The sequence below is a fragment of the Panicum virgatum genome, chromosome 4K, assembly GCF_016808335.1.
Source record: "Panicum virgatum strain AP13 chromosome 4K, P.virgatum_v5, whole genome shotgun sequence".
Classification (NCBI taxonomy): domain Eukaryota; kingdom Viridiplantae; phylum Streptophyta; class Magnoliopsida; order Poales; family Poaceae; genus Panicum; species Panicum virgatum.
In genome coordinates, this window is record NC_053139.1 from 711,368 (window position 1) to 732,005 (window position 20,638).

At 45.5% G+C, this 20,638-nt stretch overlaps 1 protein-coding gene and 1 long non-coding RNA gene across 2 annotated transcripts; both read right to left on the bottom strand.

The window, feature by feature from the left end:
- Positions 1–1,463: 1,463 nt before the first annotated feature.
- LOC120702369 lies at positions 1,464–5,523 on the bottom strand. Its single transcript, XM_039986141.1, has 4 exons — positions 4,761–5,523; positions 4,556–4,697; positions 4,310–4,444; positions 1,464–2,788 (listed from the first exon to the last, which is right to left on the bottom strand). Exons 1-4 carry the CDS (start codon positions 5,378–5,380, stop codon positions 1,649–1,651), a joined length of 2,037 nt encoding a protein of 678 aa, XP_039842075.1. The 5' UTR covers positions 5,381–5,523; the 3' UTR covers positions 1,464–1,648.
- Positions 5,524–15,796: 10,273 nt separating this feature from the next.
- Positions 15,797–17,430, bottom strand: LOC120702370. Its single transcript, XR_005686357.1, has 2 exons — positions 16,389–17,430; positions 15,797–16,075 (listed from the first exon to the last, which is right to left on the bottom strand). It is a non-coding gene; the product is annotated as an uncharacterized LOC120702370 (long non-coding RNA).
- Between the last annotated feature and the right edge of the window lie 3,208 nt (positions 17,431–20,638).

Here is a 20,638-nt window from a genome sequence, read left to right on the forward strand (position 1 = left end):
GGCGCGCGGGACAGCCACCAGAGGTGCCGGCTTGCCGGCACATCACCGCCATGGTGGGGCAGGCCCGAACCGCCGCGCTCGATGGACTTCCATCCTGTTGTGCGCGCGTGGGCTAGAGCACTGACACGGAGCCACTCGACGGCAGCGCGCTCACCCTCCGGTGGACACGCTCACCGGCGGAGGCCCGCGGCGGCGCCACCATCCCCTCCGACCGCCGGTGATGGCAACCGCCGCTTAAGGCTGAGAGAAAGAAGAAAGACAGAAAGAAAGACCAAGCCCGGCGTCGCGCAGCCATGGCGCGGCTGCCGGACTGGGCAGCGCGGTGGCCTGAGCGCCGGCGACGGCGCGCCTGCAGGTCGGGCGACGCAAGAGACAGAGAGGAAGGAGAAGAATGAGAACTATGGTTTTGGGGGAGCTGCGCGTCTGGCGGGGTTTTGATCCAGCGAGGAAGACGAACGGCCGTCCGATCCAGATCGATGGCCGAGAGTGGCCGACGGTCGCTCGGGTTGAATTCGGCCCAGGTGGCAAGAGAAATTCCTAGCCCAGGCCCAGGTTGTGGCCTGGGATGCGGGATGGCGCGCGCCGCACATGGGCCTTGGGGCGAGCCGAGCTGATGCAAGTTTGGGCTGAAAGCACAGTGAAGCAAAGAAAATATGTGGTTTCCTTTCCCGTAGTACACTCTTTTCTCTGGCAAGTGGCAATTTGGATTTGTGTTGTATTGCTCTAGTATATATGATGGTGCCAAACTCAAGGCGTTAAGTATATATGATAGTTATAGGTAGCTGATATATAGTCTTTGGGGACTGGTCCCCATCTCACAGCCTTCAAATAATGCATCTAAGTCCAGCAAGAGTCCCCATATTTCAGTCCCCATCCATCCAGCAAGAGGGTGTTGAGTGGGGGCCCATAGATGGAGAGCTCCCTAAAGATTCCTGGGCCTAGTGGGTGGAAGGGGGAGATATGGAGGCATCTCTAGTTTAGGGATTCAAATAGAGGGCCTATTGGTGTTGTTTTTCTTGACTCCACCCTTTAAATTTCAGGTAGAAAGCTTAATAGAGGGTCTGTTGGAGTTGCTCTAATCATATTCGATCTCGGAAGGACCATGATTTATTGATCGATTGATGGCGATGTATGGTTGGCATTCTTCTTAATATAACGATGCGTAATTCTCCTGCACAGTCGGTCATTTCTAAGAAAAAGTGTGTATTGCATCCAATCGAACATAACCAGCCAGTTTGAAATACTTTTGGTTGCAACCACAATGAATGTATACTTATTTTGACCACAATCAGTGGATACCTGTCTAAAAAATAGTTCCCCTGCACTGGGTATCAGGCCTCCAAAAAAAAAGTTAATTTATTTTCTTTATCTTTTTAAGCACAATACTCTAGCAGACTAGTACTAGCTAATAAAGTGTTTAATTTCATGGCATGTGGTGGTACCATTATTGATCTAAAAAGATATATAAAAACTGTTGACCTCTGATTAATTAAATATGATTGATACCATGAAAGTGTGATAGGGATAATCACGTGATAACATGTTGATTTTTGCAACAAAAAAAAAGTCAGATACTAACAATAAATGAACACCAAGCAAGAAACACAAACCGCCAAACCAGCAGGCGGCAGCAGTGGGTTTTTGTGAGTCAGTCGACCAGGGAAGCCAGGTCATCGGTGGACGTTCTCGGCAGCATCTCCTGCCGCGGCGGTTGCGGTGCTCCTCCGTCGTCCTGATGAGGGGCGTCAGGCTCCGGCATCTGAAGCTTGTCGGCCAAGGTCTTGGTCCCCTTGAGCGAGAGCACGAGCCAGACGAAGGAGAGGAACTCGCCGCCTTCGCCCAAGCTCTTGGCGTGCAGGTACCCCCTGCACATGGTGGCGGAGTAGCAGAGCATGCCGACCCAGGCTCTGTACATGAGCTTCCAGCGCGTCTCCTCCGGCCGCACCTCCATCAGCTCGTCGGAGAGCTTGCAGGCGTCGTGGATGAGAGGGTACCTGTGCCGCTCCGACCTGCCGGCCTTCTGGATGGCCTCCAGCATGGCCGTGTCGCCGATGTCCGGGCGGAGGATGATGGACTCGAGGTCTTCCAGGGCTTCGGTGAGCAGGTGGCGCCTGCTGCCCGTCATCAGCATGTCCGGCCGGAAGTTGAGCAGGTGCGCCATGTAGTTGGATATCGCCCGCGTGCACAGTTCATGGTCGCCGGTCCCGCCGGCGGGCCGAGGGCTGCTACTGCGGCGGAAGCAGAGGTCGGTGGCGATGTGCCAGATGAGGACGCTCTTGTCGAAGGACTCGCGCAGGGTGCGCCGCACCATAGGGCCGCACTGCCGCTGCAGCTCCAAGCTCAGCGCCCAGTTGGCGGCGGTGAAGCTCCGGTAGGTGGCGAGGTCGAGGCCGGTCGCCGTGTCGCAGGTGGCGCGCACCAGGTCCAGCATCACGAACCCCGCCACCCTCCTGTAGAGGTTCTCGCGCCCGCACAAGAAATACTCCTCCTCCAAGCCGAGGCGGGCGGCGCACTTGAGCAGCCAGCCGGCGGCCGGGTGCATCCTCCGGCGAGCCGAGCCGATGAGGTTGTGCTGGGGGAGTGTCTCGCACAGCGCCGGCACGCCGGCCGCGGACATGGCCTGGTAGAGCAGCTGGCGGATGGACTCGGCGAGCACGTCGAGGGCGGCGGTGACGAAGAGGATGACGTACGTGATGGTGACGTCGGTGGGGTCGTACCCGCGCTTGCAGCTCGCCGCGAAGAGCGAGATGGCGGCGACGTGGATCGCCGGGACGAGCAGGAAGTGGAACTGTAACGAACATGGCACCATTGATGCCATTTCGAGTGATTTTGGTGATCAAATGACAACACAACACTTGGACTAATATGATTGTTAAGATAATCATTCTCAGGCTTTTAGGTTCAAGTGATGACAAAGAGGAAGAGAAGATAGGCGTAGCAAGGCCCGATGGACTGCCCCTACGGGGGTTCCGCTACCCGGTTAGCGGACGGGGGTCGAGGGGGAGCCGCCCCTCGCGGGTCTCAGGGCAGCGCCCTGAAAGCTCTTCGATTCGGGAGCACCGGAAGAACCGACGCCAGGGCATCGGAGCATCCGATGGTAGTCGGAAGAACCGACGCCTTGATACTTTGGTGCAGAAGGGAATCGAAGCCAAGTCAGCCTATAGGCACCGGTTGAACCGACGGTCTAAAATAGGGCATCGGTGCAATGGCCGTCCTTTGTACCAGAGACGATGTCAAGTGCCCAGAAGAAGTTTCTTCAGCACCGGTTCAACCGACGGTGCATCGGTGCATACCACCGGTGTAATGACGTCAGCGTCCAGGAGAAGATTCCTTCAGCACCGGTTGAACCGGTAAGGCATCGGTGCAAAGCATCGGTTCAACCGGTGGTCTCTGCGTCAGTCGTCAGGAGTCCAACGGCTACTTCGTGTTATGAGTGACCGGATGAACCGACGCTACCCTGCCAAGAGGCATCGGTTCTTCCGGTGGTACGCAGATTTTCAGCTAACCGTTGGAGCAACGGCTACAAGACTTGGTGGCCTATATATACGCCTCACCCCGGCCATTTGAAGATTTGCTGGAGTTGCTGGACATCCCACACACACCCAAGAACATCTCCAAGCCATACAAAAGCATCAAGATCATATCCTTAGCCCTTAGCACACTTTGAGAGTGTTGTGTAAAGGATTAGCTCTTAGTGAGTGAGTTTGCAAGGCTTAGAGCCTTTGTGCTGTGGTTCATTAGTGAACCAAAACAAGAGCTTGGTGCGCCGGCACCTTGGAGCGTGGAGCTCGCCGGCAACGTCATCGACCCTCCGACTTGGTGTGGAGCGGCGACGACACCTTTGTGCGGGGGACGTGGAGACCCCCATCCTTTGTGGAGAAGCTCCTTAGTGGAACCCGGGGCCAAGGTGACCGTGATTGTGTTCACGGAAAAGACTTGGTGGCCGAGTAGCAATACTCTTAGTGAGTGCTACAACAACGTGGATGTAGGTGTGCCTTTGTGGCTAACCGAACCACGGGATAAACACCCGCGTCAAGAGTTTGCTATCTCCTATCCCGCTCTTTAAGCTTCCGCATTTCATTCTAGTAATTTGTATGCCTTTACTTTCATAGAATAGTTTCTTGATAGGAAAGGCTATAGGTTGCTAAACTCTTTTGGGATAGGGGTTTTACACTAGAACAACCTAGTTGCACATCTAGATAGCTTGTTTTAGTTTAAGCTTTGTGCAAACTAGTTGGAGCCATAGGTCTAAGTTTTTATTAGTGCCTAATTCACCCCCTCCCCCTCTTAGACTAGAGCACCCGATCACTTTCAGGAACGCCAGGTACGCCGGCGTGGTGGCGACGTTGACCCTGGTGTAGATGAGGCCGAAGGCGTTGCGCAGCCAGCGCTGGGAGCCCATCTCCGCGCTGGGGCTCAGAAGCCCCAGAACCTGCTGGCGCTGCTCTGCAGCTTGCAATTGGTCCTCCTCCTCCTCCTCCTCCCCCTCGCCGGCGTCGACCTCAACCTGCACTGTCATTATTCCTTGCTCGCGCTGCCGCCTCGTCTCAGCGGCTCTGATGCTGTCTTGCTTCATCAGCTCCCGTTTTGCGAGGTCGGAGGACGCGGCGAACAGGGACATGTCGGAGAGGATCATGTGGACTTTATCTGCGTCCGGCAGGATTACCTGATGATGATCTGCGGCTTGATGATGATGGCTGTCCTTGTCCGTCGCCGTCCAGTAATAGAAATGCGCCGCGGCTCTTGTCCAACCGATGTACTTGTCTTCCAGCTTGGTGAAGAGCCCCCATCGTCTGCGATGCGGCTTCCTGTCCCGTCCGTGCAGCCTGGACGACACGGCCGCCAGCCGGTTGATGCTGGCCCTCCGGAGCGCCCACGGCTTCTCGCTGAAGCTCAGGATGCCGACGACGAAGAGCAGGATCGCCGACGCGAGCAGCCGCCGGTCGCCGGAGCTGCGCCACGACTTGCAGAAGGCGTAGACGGCGACGGCGACCTGGGACACGAGCGTCACGGTGTGGCGCGTCCACAGCTCGTTGTCCTCGATGTTGTAGGCGGTGATCTCCTCCTGCCCGCCGAGGTGGATGAGGAGGACGGGAGCCCACAGCACCTCCAAGGCCTTGGACCAGTCGGCATTGCCGCAGCTGCTGCTGGTGCTGCTGCTGCTGGCGTGGCGGTTGAAGAGGGTGGCGAGCGCGTAGATGGCCAGGGCGTCGCTGCCGATGTAGGCCAGCCAGATGAAGGTCCTGAACCAGCGCGGGATGGTGTACTTGCGCATCGGGGCGGCAAAGAGGAGGAACCACTGCACGCCAAGGCTGCCGAGGACCAGGATGCGCAGCTGCCAGGCTTCCCAACAATGCATAGCCCCCCAGATCTTGGCCATGATCTCTCTTAATTTTCTCTCTTGCTGGCTGGCTAGCTAGCTCTATGCGATGATGTGCCTGTTCACTGCCCTCTTGAGGACGTGTGTGTGTTAATAAAGTCAATGACTCAAAAGATGTTCAGCGAACTAACATTTAATTTCTTTCCGAGCTGAAACTCTTGCAATGCGATAATGCATCTTCTCCCCCGACAACAAGAAAATAATGAAAGTTAGTTGGTCGCAGCCCCTTTGCGTGTCCGTGCAATATTCCAAGTTCTCAACATGCATGTTAGCGACGATGTTGCTTTATTTCTAACTTGGCTGTGTCACTAGCCTTTGATAGTGTGCACCCTTTCGTGATGATCTAAGCAGTAAGGTAAGTATCTTGTTCCAACTATCTGCCATCCACCGAATAGTGAAGATAGAAACCATAATCTTAAGTATGCTCGCCATGTGTTGGTGTTTTCCAGGCTTGCAAACCCGGTTGCCTAGTTCTTAGCTCCACGCACACGCGGTGTGTCGAAATGTACACGTACTCTTCCCTGTCATTTTTAAATTTCTTTTGCTACTATAAATTCTTAAAAAAAAATTGGACTCCTCCTGCTTTAATGCACAAGCAGAGCACCTGCGCTATAATTCCTAAAAACAATGTGTTGGTGTTTTGAAGACTAATTCATGGATTTAAGAAGAATTCTGGATCAACTCAGACTAGTGCAATGAGTGCCAAGGCTATACATCGCCGTAGGCTATTCCGTGACGCCTTCCATTCAGATGGAACAGAGTAACCGAGAAAACATGTGTGTTTCCTTCTCCCTAGCTCCAGGTACAATGGTGCCAAACTCATCTGGTCACAAGTATAGATGACAATAATAATAGATAGCGGATATATCTGATGCTATTCGAACGACCATGTGTTCATTGCTCAATTGATGCTATAGTCCTCCTGCACTTTCTAGAAGAAAAATGTACATGTTTCCAGTCAAACATTATCCAGTTTGAAATGCCTTTTATCGTGACCAAAATCAATGTTACTTATTGTGACCACAATCGATGGTTTAGCTGTCTTAAACAACTTCAACAAATTTTTTATGGTTTCCCTACTAATTAATTCTAACGTGAGAGGTCCTCAGTGCCAAATTTTGATACCTGTCAAGTTATAATTTTTGGTATATATATCACTTAGCACGTTTTCATGGACAGTGAAAATGTGAATTCTTGCTTCTTGATTCTTGCTTCTCGTAGTTCAAATCTCTGAAGCAAATTACCACAGAAGCGAAAATAAGCGAAACGGAGATTATCGCTTATTTTCACCAATAAGCCGATTATAATCGGAAATAAATAAGGCCATAATCGCTTCTGGAACTGATGACAGGCGCAAGATCATCAGTACCCAGCTAAGCATGAGTCCCTTGTCTTCCACATTCAATGTGACGTTGAGTCTCGGATCACTGAAACCTGCAACATGAGCTGCATCTTTGCATGTTCATCTCCTCCGAGCCCACGGACAAACGGGCTATTTGGTTTAGAGGGACTAAACTTTAGTCCCTGAGATATAAAAAAAGATTATTATTTAAGAATATTAAATAAATTTAATTATAATTTTTTATAGATTGGTACTAATTCGCGAGACAAATCTAATGAGCCTAATTAATTCATAATTTACAACAATGATGCTACAGTAACTATCCACTAATCATAGATTAATATACCTCGTTAGGTTCATCTTGCAATTTAGTTCAAGGGTTCTGCAATTAGTTTCATAATCAGACTTTATTTAATACTTCTAAATGACAAAATTCTCTTTGATATGACAGGGACTATAGTGTAGTCCCTGAATCCAAATACCACCTACATTGATCCATGATCCTCCCCTCAGAGTCCGCTAACAGACTGCAATGATGAAGCATGCTGGTGGTACAAAGGGACAAAGATGCCCCTTGTTCTTGCCTATTTCCTGATACCTTCCATTCACACTGCAAGGATGAAGTATATGTGCTTTTCTTTATTTATTTTTCCTTCACTCACTGTCATGCATGCATGCCTCCCCGCTCTCTTGTTTCTGTTGCTCTTTGCAGAGACTTGCTCCCTGGTATTGGCAGCCGACTAGCTCGTCAAGAAACAAGGCACGAGTAATCTATGGTTTGGGCATGCTATGGTGGACTGGTGGTGGATCAATAACTTGGCAGATCATGCATAGCATAGGACATTAATTATGTCGCAATTGCTTGGTGGGTGACCATATCAATGCGTGGTACACTATCTAGTCACCCTCTCCGGCCTTTAATCCTGAGAGAGATCAAACAAATTAGAGGCTGCCCTGCTTCATTCAGTAATAATCCACATCGTCAAGAAGTTGGCCTGCATTGATATGATTTGATTAAATATATCAACCATCCGATGGTATGAAACAGTACTCTGCGATTAACTTGGCATAAACAAATTCCATTGCTGCTTTAACTTCATCTCATCAAGGCAAGAAAGAGAAATTATTAAGTCCTGATAACCAGAGCCTTCCTTGAGGCACGCCAATGCAAGTTTATTGAACAAAACGTGCAAGAACGCAGTGCAAAATGATACGATCAGATTTTTTATTCGTATAAAAGCACAACTCTGGTCCGATCCCTCTTGTTAAACTGTATATCCTTGTTGTTTACAGCAGTTTGAACAAAACATGTTGTACGTAGTAAGTGATAGACTGGTCTGCCGTATCATCATTATCATGACCTTGTTCTTGGTGCTCCTGTCACAACTAACGGCTCAGAAACTACTACCTCAATTAACATATGTCAAGAGTGTGTGCATAGATTATTATTGTGCTCAATAATTTCTCTTCTTAATTTGGTGCGGTGTCCCACTTCTATTTGCATGCATGCATTCTCCTAGCTTTCTATGGCATCTTGAGAGTAAGGATAAGTTGGCATTATGCTTTAATTTGATATAGTCAGTTTACTACATTACCCATCTTCTTCTCATAGCTAGGCCACGAGCACACGACCACATTGATCCATCGTGCTCCCCTCATCAGAGCCCGCTGACATACTGCAAGGATGAAGCACGCTGCTGGTGGTACAGAGAGTAAGAGATAGCACCCTTGTGCTTGCCTATTGCCCAATGCCTTCCATTATTCATATAGGAAAGTCTGATGCTACATGCTCGCAAAGAATCGTGCTGATGTTTTGTACGTGGTAGGCTATTTCCTGATGACTTCCATTCCTATAAAGAATTGCTCTACTGCTGCTGCCGCTGCTGCTTTTTTTTTCGTTATCTTCTATTTTCATGCTAGTATATAGGTAGCTGATCTAAGTGTGAGAGTGTGAAACGTACCATCGTGCTAGTAGCAAATATATAGATACATCATAGCAGGTAGCTGATCTGTTTTCATCGGACTACGTACACTTGGTAGCTAGAGAAAATTAAAGCTTTAATTAGCAATCGAAAGTGAACTGTGCTATTAAAGCGAACTGTAGGTACGTATCTGGAGTACAGTGGGGTTTTTTTTTCTTTGGACGAGGCGAGAGTACAGTTTAATCGAGAAGTTGATTCTACGGCCGACCGTGTGTAGCTCTCACAGTGGTCGATGCGCTGCTGGCTGGGATGGACCGCACAACATATCCACGTGCTAGCCCTCCGCGGCTCCACCCATTTCTTTTTTTTTTTTTGTCTTCGAACCTATCCTTTCCCTTCCCCTTCCCCTTCCCCTTCCCCTTCCCCGCTTCTATCTCACTCCAACCTCCGCCTAAATCCTAATGCGCTGCACACACACACCCTTTGTCCTCCTAACTCCAAGCTCCGATGGCCTAGATGCAAGATTATGCGCGTGGCTACTAGAGTAGTGTGGTGGAGCTTTTCGTCGGATGGCTGCACGCTGTGAAGCAACACGCCCACCCGTGGGGGAGAAGGAGCTCCCCGTCCCCGCAGGAGTCGCCACTCCATGCATGCAAAAGGGTGGCCCGCACCACAGCAGCGCATGCAGTTTATTTTTAATATTTTTCTTTTTTTAGTAGAAGTTTTCTCTCTAAAATTGTTCTTGGACTTTTTTCTCCAAATCAGTAGAACTTTGTCTCCAACATTGTGAAACTTTTTCTCCAAAAATTTTTATATAAATTTTGTCACAAATTTTTTTTCTAGTTGAAATTTTATTAACAATTTTTTTACTTTTTTGTTCGTCAAAAAATTTTTCCCTGAATTTTGTGTCTCCTGAATTTGATTCCTAAGTTTTTCTTCCAAAATTTTTGTCCCCGAAATTTTTTGATCTAAGTTTCTCCAAATATTTTTGTTCCTGAGTTTTTATATAATTTTTCTTATAAATTTCTCGCGCATAAATTTTGTCTTTCTAACAATTGTCTGGAAAAATTGGTTCTTGTCTCATGCGGGGGTCAGTTTTATCTGGCTCCTCTAGTTCTTATCTTGCTTCTTTTGTGAACAAAGAACTCGAGAGCTACCGCTCTGTGACCTCTGTCCTAATCGGTGACGGCAACCACACATCCTTTTGGCACGATCATTGGCTCACTGAATCTACTTTGGCTGAAACTTTCCTGGCACTTTTCTCCCACTGCGTGCATGACAATGGCACCGTACGCGCGGTTCTAGCCTCTGGCACTCAGTCCCTCCTCTGGCCACGGCTGACACGCGTTGTGCAGGACGAGCTTCAAATGCTGACTGATTACCTTGCTCCGCTCTCTCTACAGGATACACCGGATTCCCGGTTGCTTGCGTTAACTGAACAGAACTTTAAGACCGGTGGTGCTTATCGTGTCCTCCATGGCTTGTCTCCACTGATTGATGCGTCCCGGATTTGGACCACTAAAGTTCCTTCCAAGATTAAGTTCTTCGCGTCGCTCCTCTACCATGGCAGGCTAAACACCCGTGCCCATCTATTTCTCCGTAACATCAACTCTAGAGGAATCTTGTGTGAACGCTGTCATGGAGTACGGATGAACACCTTTTCAAGGAATGCAACATCTCTTCAAGAGTCTGGGGCAGTTTGCATATCTCTATCCGGAATGACAGCTTCAGACGGCCTTGGGAAACTGACCCGGTGAACACCCTCCCTAAAACCGTCTCTGTTGACATGCTCCTCATGCTTCTTTGGCACATCTGGAAGGCTAGGAATGACTTGGTCTTTGATCGCCATGATCTCTCCCCTACTGGAATCATACGCAAGACTCTCAGAGATATTGACACGTGGAGCTGCCGCTACAAAAGAGTACGGCCTGATGTTTATGTTTGGCGTGAATTACTTCAACACTGTATTTCTTAATCTCCCCTTACTCCTGCTTGCTTCCCAACCCCTGTGGTAACCTTTCTCCCTTGGTATGCCAAGGACCCTACTTGTATTGACCTAAACAAGTTTCAATGAATAGTAAGTGGGGATCCCTCCCCCCTACTGTTCAAAACTATGCATAGACAATAGTTTGGGAAATGACAGCATATAAGGTGAAAACCATACATCCCATGCAAACTTGAAAACTCTCAATTAAGACCACAGGATGCTCATCCGATGGCTGGGAATAGAGATAGGCTAATTTTACATTTAGCTGCCCGCCCTTAGCTATGCTAATCTTGTTTTTTTTTTTTTTTTGCAAATCCCCCCAATCCCAGCGCGCATCCGCCCGCCTGCCCCATGTCGTTTCATTTCTGGCACACGAGATTCGCCGCAGCTCGCCTGAGTCCCCGCCGCCCGCCCGCGACTCTCTGCGCCGCCCCTTCTCCAAGCTGCGGGAGAGGTTAGCTGCCTCCCTACTCCTCCTCCCTCAGACGCTTCAAGAGGACACTGCTCCGGCCTCCTGAGCTGTCCACCGGTCAATGGTGGGAGTAGTGAGGGTGGCGCGCGGACCCAAATCCCCACTCGAATCAAGGCTTGGAGAAGGGGCGGCGCAGCGGGTCGCTGGCGGGCGGGCGGGCGAACGAGAGCTGGGATTAGGGGGGATTTGCAAAAAAAAAAAAAACAAAAGTAGCAGAGCTAAGGGCGACGGGCGCGCTAAATGCAAAATTAGTCTATCTCTATCCCTAGCCTTCAGATGAGCATAATGTGTTTTTGATTGAGAGTTTTCATGTTTGCACAGGATATCTGGTTTTCACTGGAAATGTGTTCTTGTTGTCTTATAATCCTTGGGAAATGTGTTCTTGTTGTCTTGTAATCATAATTTGGCTAATAGTCTATTACATTATAAGCTAAAATGCCTGAATTGGATTGGCGTATTGGCGGTGGAGGTCTGGTGTGGAGTGGGCAATATTTATTCCCCTCGTGAAAATGGATTGCATGTCCATCTTCTCCTAGTCCACCAGCAACACGGCCACATCGATCCATTATCCTCCCCTGAGAGCCCACTGACAAACTGCAAGGATGAAGCACGCTGGTGGTATAAGACTACCCATAGTGGCCCCGATGCTGAAACAACCTGCATCCACGCCACCTGGGTCGATACCGTAAAACTTGAAATGCACACAGCGGAAGCATCGATGCTGAGTAGTAGTGGGGCCGATTTTTCAGAGTAATCCATCACCCAGGCCACCGTTGCTAGGCCATGTTTGGTTGAAGTGTGAAAATATTTTGATGAGAGAGAAATGATGCTTTGACTACTAATTAGGGGTATTAAATAAAGTCTAATTACAAAATTACCTCCACAATTATGGTACTGCAGCAGTTGCTCTAGTTAATGAGGTCTTTGACCGCACGATTGGAGGATGATTGAGCGCGGTTACTGTAGCATCACTGTAGCCAATTATGATGAAACTTGGCTCATTAAATTCGTTTCGAAAAGTTACACCCATTTCTAAAAAGGTTTTGCAAATAAACTTCGTTTAGTACTTCATGCGAATATTCGTCTTTTAGTGCAAACTTGATTTGACACCAAACCAAACATGGCGTGCCTCGGTGCACCCACATGTCTCGATATTTTTTATTTTGGATTCTAGCATCGTTGTTGCAGTGGCTGGCTCGGTGCCAGACCCTCTCTCTCCTGATTCAAGCATCGATAAAGCCACTACCTCTGGCTAGTCTAATGAGTTCCTGATTCAAGCATCGATAAAGCCACTACCTCTGGCTAGTGATTGCCATGCATGCACATGCATGCGCTCTCATCTGCTTCTTGTTGCTGTTGCAGTGACTTATTGCTTGCTCCTTAGTATTAGCGGCAGTCATCATGAGGAAACAAGGAGAACCCCAGTGCTAGCCTATTTCTCAATACCTTCCATTCATATAGCTAGGAAATTCCTTGATCTTCACCATCTAACATCGATCTAATTGGCTTCTCGCATATAGGATGAGATGGTGAGGCCTAGCTCACAGGAAGAGGAGGAGGAGCCTATATATATGTATATAAGATGGTGAGGATGCGTTGCAGAGAAAATTGGTAGCTAGTTTTACCCCTTGTGCAGCATGTACTTGACTAGTACAAGCGAGCGTTGGGGGTAGATGTGGTGACCATGATGCAATTAATATTTACCATCTCATGTAGGTACCATACCAAGTACATAATCTGCACAACAAATAATAAAGTCTCTCCCTTTTATTATTAATTAATAAAGCGATGGAATCCCAAAAGGAAAAACAATATATACGGTTGAGAGGGCTGGGCCCATTTCACCATTTGTTTGCATGCATTCGTATATACTCCCTCTATCCCTTTTTATCTGTCGTTTTTAGTGTGCGTGCCACAAATTTGACTCGATTTGTAGAAAATACATGTAACATTTATATCTTCAAATAAATTTATTAAAAAACTAGATGAAAAGATCTATCTAATGATATCAATTATGTATCATAAATATTAATATTTTTTTATATAAAATTAATCAAAGTCATTTCTCGGGAAACGAGAACGACAGTTATTTAGGAACGGAGGGAGTAGATAGCTTCATATATGGAATATGCATGTGTACAGGCACCAGGCAAATCGTGCGTGCTTGCTTAACATCGGAAGAAAATTAAAGGTTAACTAGCTAAGAACCTTGCATTGGCGTGGATACTGCTGTTATTATTATACAAACACTGCGCGTTTCATCCTAGCGGTGGGAATACAAATGAAATGCATGCATGTATGGCAGAACCGACGACAGAGCTTGCCGCTTCTATATTTGTCGCGAAGAAAAGAAAAGAAAGAACGGACACAGCTTGGAGAATCCCTTCTTGGCCCGAGCAGATATAAGACTCCTGGCAACCACTTGAGGCAGGAATAGGAAATCGGGAGATGCCGGGCTCAGCGGGTTGTTCCCTGATACCTTGCAGTCTTAGCTGCGAATGCATGTTTGTACTAATTATATATAAATTGCGTTTTTCATCACGATCGCCTCCATGCATATATACGGTACCTTGCATAGATAGATAGATAGATAGATAGTATATATAGCTAGTGGCGGTGGCGAGGAGGAGGCACCTACAATGTTGTGCTCTCTCTCTCTTTTTTCTTGGGAGACCTCTGAATTGAATGGTGTGGTTGTCACTTGTCAGCTGGCCAAGGCCTTGTTTAGTTCGCGAATTTTTTTGAGTTTTGATACTGTAGTATTTTCGTTATTATTTGGCAATGAAAAAAATCTATATCACCCCCCAACTATGGAGGGTGGACTATATAACCCTCCAACCTATAAAACGGTCTATATCATCCACTGAACTTTTCAAAACCGGTCAAATTACCTCCTAAAGCAGTTTTGAAAAATCATAGTAAATCACAGAAAAATCATAAAATGGAAAATCCAATTGTGTTAGACTTCAAATGAGTAATCTACACAGTGAACATATAATATAGTATGCTTTAATATTTTTTTTGCTGTAGCTTTAGGTCTATACTTTTCTTCATAGCTGTAAAAAAATGTACTAAAGCATACCATATTATATGTTCACTTTGTAGATCTAATTATTTGGAGTCGAACACAATTGGATTTTTTATTTTATGATTTTTCTGTGATTTACTATGATTTTTCAAAACTGCTTTAGGGGGTAATTTGACTGATTTTGGAAAGTTCAGGAGGTGATATAAACTGTTTTATAAGTTGAGGGGTTATGTAGTCCACACTCCATAGTTGAGGATGATATAGATTTTTTCCTTTGGCAATTAATATTCAGTTATGGACTAATTAGGATTAAAAGATTCGTCTCGTGTTAATCAGTTGGACTGTATAATTAGTTATTTTTTCAACTACATTTAATGTTCCATGCAAATGTCCAAAAATTCGATGTGATGGGTACTGTAAAAAATTTATTAGGAACTAAACAGAGCCTTAGTCCAAACAGCCCAAACAGGTGGGTAGGTAGTGAACCGTGGATGGATTTCCTGGGCCGCCAGCCCAAACAGCTTCTTTCTCTACCTCTCTCTTCCAAGTGGGTTGGTTTTTTCCTTCTTTTTTTTTGAGGGGCTCCAAGCGGGTTGGTGTATCTATGGGTCGAGGAAGGAGTTGAGTTGGGCCTGGGCCAGCAGCCTAAAGAAAATAAGCTTATTTCCTTCTCACTTCCCCTTCCGAGCAGGTTTTTTTTTTTAGCTAACATACCTGTATTCCGAGCAGGTTGGTGTAGAGAACCGAGCGGTGCTAGGTTGGTCAGCCGAGAGAGGGCTGCGGGTGCGGTTTTCTATTGCTTCAGATAATAGTTCCGCACACCATCATCTGAAGCAAACCCCCGTAACGGTAGCTCTAGGGCATGTTTTGGGTTGGTCCATTATTGCACATGTTGCCTGATAAAAGAAAAATATATGGAAGAAAAAGGTGGAAGGGGAAAAGAATGAAAAAGAAAATAGAAAAGAGAGGGGAGAAATAACAAACATGTGAGATATGCTCCTTTTTTAAAAAAATCAATAATAAATTTGTGTAGATATAGAAAATAAAGAAGAATGAGACGGTTTATAAAGAAGAGAAAACATCTACTTAGAAATTGAAAAAATAAGTAAGCAAATAAAAGGAAAAGGAAAATAGATAGAAAAATAAAGTAAGACTGAAAAAAATTTGTAGAATGGATAAAATAGAAAGCGTGTGACGGAAGGGGAAAATGAATGGGAGAAACCAAGCTAGTACCGGATGAAAAAAAAGTGCAGAAAATTAAAACGGGAAACAGCAAGCCTACGGATTTCCTTCTTGCATGTTAACGTGTGATGGCATGCCAGCTCCCGCATGTGCGCATATAGCATATAGACGTGGGGCTATAGGCTCTAGTTGATAGTACCTTGGGCCACGAGAAAAAAAAAAGAGAAAAGCGCATGACAATAAGTGCGAATAAGATAAGGGCATGTGCAACAGTACATACAGCTGCTGTCTTTTTATCACAAACAGACAGCTGAACAGACAACTTGTACAATGAGCTGCCTGTTTAACTATCTGCAGGGTGATTAATTTATCCTTTAACATACAAACTCATGGTGATCTAGTGCATAATTGATTTTTGTAGTCATTTTGTTGCATACATGAGAGAATGCGCCGCACATACAAATAATTCACCAGACATGAATGGGAATAGTTCACCAGACATCAATATAAATAGTTCACAAATGAATGGAAATAGTACACGCATGAATAATAGTTAAGTTACTCACCAGACATGAATGGGAATAGTTCACTAGACATGAATGTAAATAGCCACCGCACATGAATACATGCACCTATTTCACAAATAAATTTTCAGTTGACACTTGAAAAGGAAGAGAGTCTAACAAACAAATTCCATTATCAGTTCACACTTGACAAAATAAAAATGACGATTGAAAAGAAAGAGGTGTTGCATTTGTTCCCCTGCAATCAGGAAGTACAATCAGTGACAAGCTGAAATAATAATAGTTAAATTGTTCTCCTATAATTGATGAACCTAAGGCAATTAGAATAAATACTTGAAAATAATTCAGTAACTTTTGGAGTGTTTTGCAGTAACTGAACAGCAATGAAACCAAGATGTGCAGTTCAATAAGTAAGCTGCCTGATCCATTTTTGCAGTAACTGAATCATGCTCCCAGTAAACATTCAGTTAAAATAGAAGCAGGCCAATTTCATACAATGAAGTTGCACAATTTATAGAAGCAGTAGTAGCATCCCAGGAGCATTAAATTACCTTATAACATTTCATATTTGCTCTTCACATGTCATTCTCCAATTAGCTAAAGCCCAACACAAGGATCTCCAATCCTCATTCAGTCATTCACCAATTTTCAGAAGCATGGTCTTCGATTACATGCCCAAGGGCAGCCTCACCTTGTTCTTGCATGGTCAGACTTCATATCCCTGCTATGCTCTTCTTTGCTACTGTCTGTCCAGCATTACTAATTTCTGAATTTTTGATATATGATTGCCAAAGCTTACTTTGTACCTAAATCTTTAAGCTTATGTTAATCATATTAGTACAGTACGATAAATGCTTGCTGCCTAGGAACACTGCCAATTGACAGCGCTAAGTATTAGTGAATTGGCATGTGAGCTCTTGTACCTCGTTAAGTGCTAATACGTTTCAGCAAAGGCATGGTCTGACTCTGAACATTTACACATTCAGGCATTGCATTCTGTTTAGGTTTACACATCTGAGCAAAGGCTAAGATTGCTGCAACTGTAATTCACTAATTTTGCTAGCAGGTCAACTTAGAGTTGCCAACTTTGCATTCCAGACGCATTTGATTAACATGTCAAAAATCCTGTCAGTTAGAGCATCAGTATCTCACGGTCATGATTCATGACCAATGCAGACAAGTTCAGTAGCATGATGGAGGAAGTGTTCATGTTAGTTTCAGACTTTCAGTGACAGTGAAAACAAACCAGCACCTTGTGCAATTTTTGTGGAACAATTAGGAGGATGTGTTGTCCAAGTAAAGGATTGGAATTTCTTGTCTCAAACAATGCTACTTTATAAGCATTATAAGCTTTGAAACTTGAAATCTGTTGATAATTTTGTCCTCCAACTCAGCATTTTGCAGTGTTCAGTACCTTCTGAACTGAAATGCTCAACAATTGTTAACTGTAATTTTGAAGCAGCAGACATATTGAGCAAAGCATACATCAAAAATGAAGCAGGAGACAATACCATGTCGCAAAGGGAAGAAAAGAATGAAGCAGCAGACATACATCACAAGAATGAAGCAGGAGCTGCTGCTGCTGACGAGACAGACAGGGAGAGACGGCGCGTTGGTCAGGTGGTTGAAGGAATCGCCCCTGGGAATGCGCCCAACCTGACGAGGACCTGCGTGTTCCTTCGTTGTTGCTGCTTGTATTGTGTTCCCTCCCCATCCTGATCCATGCCAATATGCCGTTCATTGCCACGGTCGTTTTCGTCTCCTGCTGTCCTGTCCGTGCTATTATTAGGGCTAGATAATGAGATGGTTCGGCTCGGCTCACCCTGGCTTGGACCGGCTCGTTATCTAAACGAGCACTAAAAAGCTACCTTGGCTTAGCTAGCGAGCCAAAACGTTGAGGCGCGCCATACAAAAGAGGATGAACTAACCCTACGATGCTCGACTGTTGTCCTCGCTTGTGCGTCTACTCCCTAATTCAATACTAGATCTGCCAGCCTCCCCGTGCTCCTTCTCCTCTATCACTATACTATTTTTTTTAGATAAAAAAAATCCTGGCCTCAATCATTCACCACAAGTGAATGTCTGCAGCCAAATTACTATACTACTGTAGTTGATAACTTTAATTTACTACGGTAGTTGGGGTTGATTTTTTGTTAAAGAAAATACTAGGTCAAAGCAGCAAAAGCATACATGGGTGCATCCATCCATGTGGTGCCATATGGCATACATTATATTGGCAACAACTTCAACCCGATGGATCGGACCCCCCTGATGGACTCCTCATCCGTCAGCACATGTATCGATCACCGTGATGCCCATCATTATTACTTAATGTGGTTGGGCCGAGTAAGATCGATATCGCACAGGTTTAATTACATTTTGGGCCGGAAGGAGTATAATTACAGATGTATGGGTGGTTTGAAGCCATCATTATTGAATTGTGATGGTGGTAGTGGAGCCGGTAATAATATATGCTACCATGAAATGTATGCCAACATAATGTAATCATTTATTTGGTATATTAGTACTTAAACTATAATGAGGAGGCAAATGGGACCATACCTAGAGCACATTCAAGAGTCTTTCTAAATTTCACTCTCTATATAAATTACCATTTGGAGAGCCTTCTGCTAGAAATTTTTTTCTATAAGTTTTCACTCTAATGGTTTTTCTATATCTTGTGTACATGGTAGAAAACCATTTTCGTTCTTTAACTATAGTGAGAAATGCGGAATGAAGGACGACTACATTTGAATAAACATTTAAAAAAGATGTTGTAGGGTATTTTTTCATCAGAATCACGGTTCCTAACAATATAATGGTACGTATCCATCAACTTATTTTATACATCAACGTGGGCAGACAGCAAATTAAAGCTGACGCATGGGGCAACTGAACGCGTACGGCCTACGGCGTTGATCGCCTAAAACTACGGTATTTGGTCTTTTTACCCATGCATGGAACCGTGATAAAGAACTAGTGTCTGTGTTTGGAGTAGACAATACTCCAGTAGTGATGACAGATACGTATCCATCAACTTATTTTATACATCAACGTGGGCAGACAGCAAATTAAAGCTGACGCATGGGGCAACTGAACGCGTACGGCCTACGGCGTTGATCGCCTAAAACTACGGTATTTGGTCTTTTTACCCATGCATGGAACCGTGATAAAGAACTAGTGTCTGTGTTTGGAGTAGACAATACTCCAGTAGTGATGACAGATACTCCCTCCTTCCCCGTTTATAAGGCATGGTGGAACATGACACGGTCTTCTAAACAACACTTTGACCATTTATTTATCATATATTATATCACTTTTGATTATAAACTTATAATCATTGTAAAATATATTTGATTATGAATCCAATCATATGAAATTTGCATTATAAAAATAAAAATTTAATAGTCAAATTATTGGTCAAAGATGACAAGGTTTGAATCTTGATATACGTGTATGCCTTATAAACAGGGAAGGAGGGAGTATATTACTATACTAGTACTTCAGCACACTGTTTAGACGGTTTTTTTTTTTTTTTTTTTTTTGCATAGGGGAATCAAAGGAGGGGAGGCTTCCATCCGGCCTGAAGTATGAGTTCACTACTCTTGTTTTTTGTTTTTTTTTTTCTAAATAAAAGCAGTCCAATCCACAAGTGCAATCGCGTACTTTTGTCGTTTATAGAATATTAGAATAAAATGATAATAAAATGCTTTTGTGAGTTCATATATACTGTATATACTTTGTTGAAAGTACTCCAGCTATAAGAAACCCAACCTTTAGAGATTTATTAGTAGAGATTAGATCGACCGGCCATCGATCAGCCGGCCGGTCGTCGGGGATGCTGAACCAAGGCACGCGAGGACAATTGTTGTTGCTCTGGTCTGGTGCTGGGGAGCAGCAAAGCAAGAATCCTCCCAGCTTGCAATTGGACAGTAAGTAGCCTTCTTGATCTACTGCTGCCATTTGCTGATGATACACCTACGCATCATGCACGCAGTATATAGTCCAAGTGTCCAACGCCAAAGCCGGCCGCCGGCCTTCAACCAATGCAAACTGATAACCTGTCCATGCAGGCATGTTTCAATCTCTTTTTTATTTAAAAAAACGACCTGTCCACCACCATCGTCGATCGATCGGTCAAACAGCTCGCACCAAAAACTAAACTTGCGCGTTGCGAGCGAATTGATCGACCCCAGCCCAGCCCAGCTGCTATCTGAATATCTGATGGTGATGGACTGATGGGGCCAGTACCTAGTGCAAATAATCCGTCACCTACACAGTACAAATGAAAGAGGACGACGGTTTCTTGCATGCGAAATGCCTAGGGGAGGACATTTTTTTCATGCCAGGAGGACAGGATCCACCGCTGCTGGGAAGGTTTGTTATTTTAGGAGAAATTTTCACAGTGACCCCCAGCAAATCCTGACCATGCCAACCAACAGATCAACAGCAAATCCACCATCATCTGATGCCAATGTTTCCAGCGATAATAATCATTTTCTCTCAGCCCAACATAGAATTGAAAAAGGGGGAAAAGAAAGGAAAAATCCTAAACAAACAAGGGCCCACCCAAACCCAAGCATGCAGAATTGCAGACGGGACGACCGGGCCGTGTTCACCGGCAGCACGCAGAGAGCTGCTGACCGCCGCTGCTGCACCAGCTGGCTCTTGCACGGCATGGACGCCGCGCTTCCGTTCCGATTGCTTGTACAGCTTCTCTTCCCAGGTAGGCATGACCGCATGACTGTATCTGCATGAGCCAAGCCAAAAGAGGCTTTAACAGGAAGCTTTCATAAAAAAT

What these genes read in the sequence shown, in the direction of transcription:
- LOC120702369 (XM_039986141.1), bottom strand. Translation starts at nt 5,380, where the DNA reads ATGGCCAAGATCTGGGGGGCTATGCATTGTTGGGAAGCCTGGCAGCTG. An exon ending in TTCACCAAGCTGGAAGACAA is followed by an intron (nt 4,698 to 4,760) that starts GTACATCGGTTG and finishes GGACAAGGACAG; the next exon opens with CCATCATCATCAAGCCGCAG. An exon ending in TGAAGCAAGACAGCATCAGA is followed by an intron (nt 4,445 to 4,555) that starts GCCGCTGAGACG and finishes CAAGCTGCAGAG; the next exon opens with CAGCGCCAGCAGGTTCTGGG.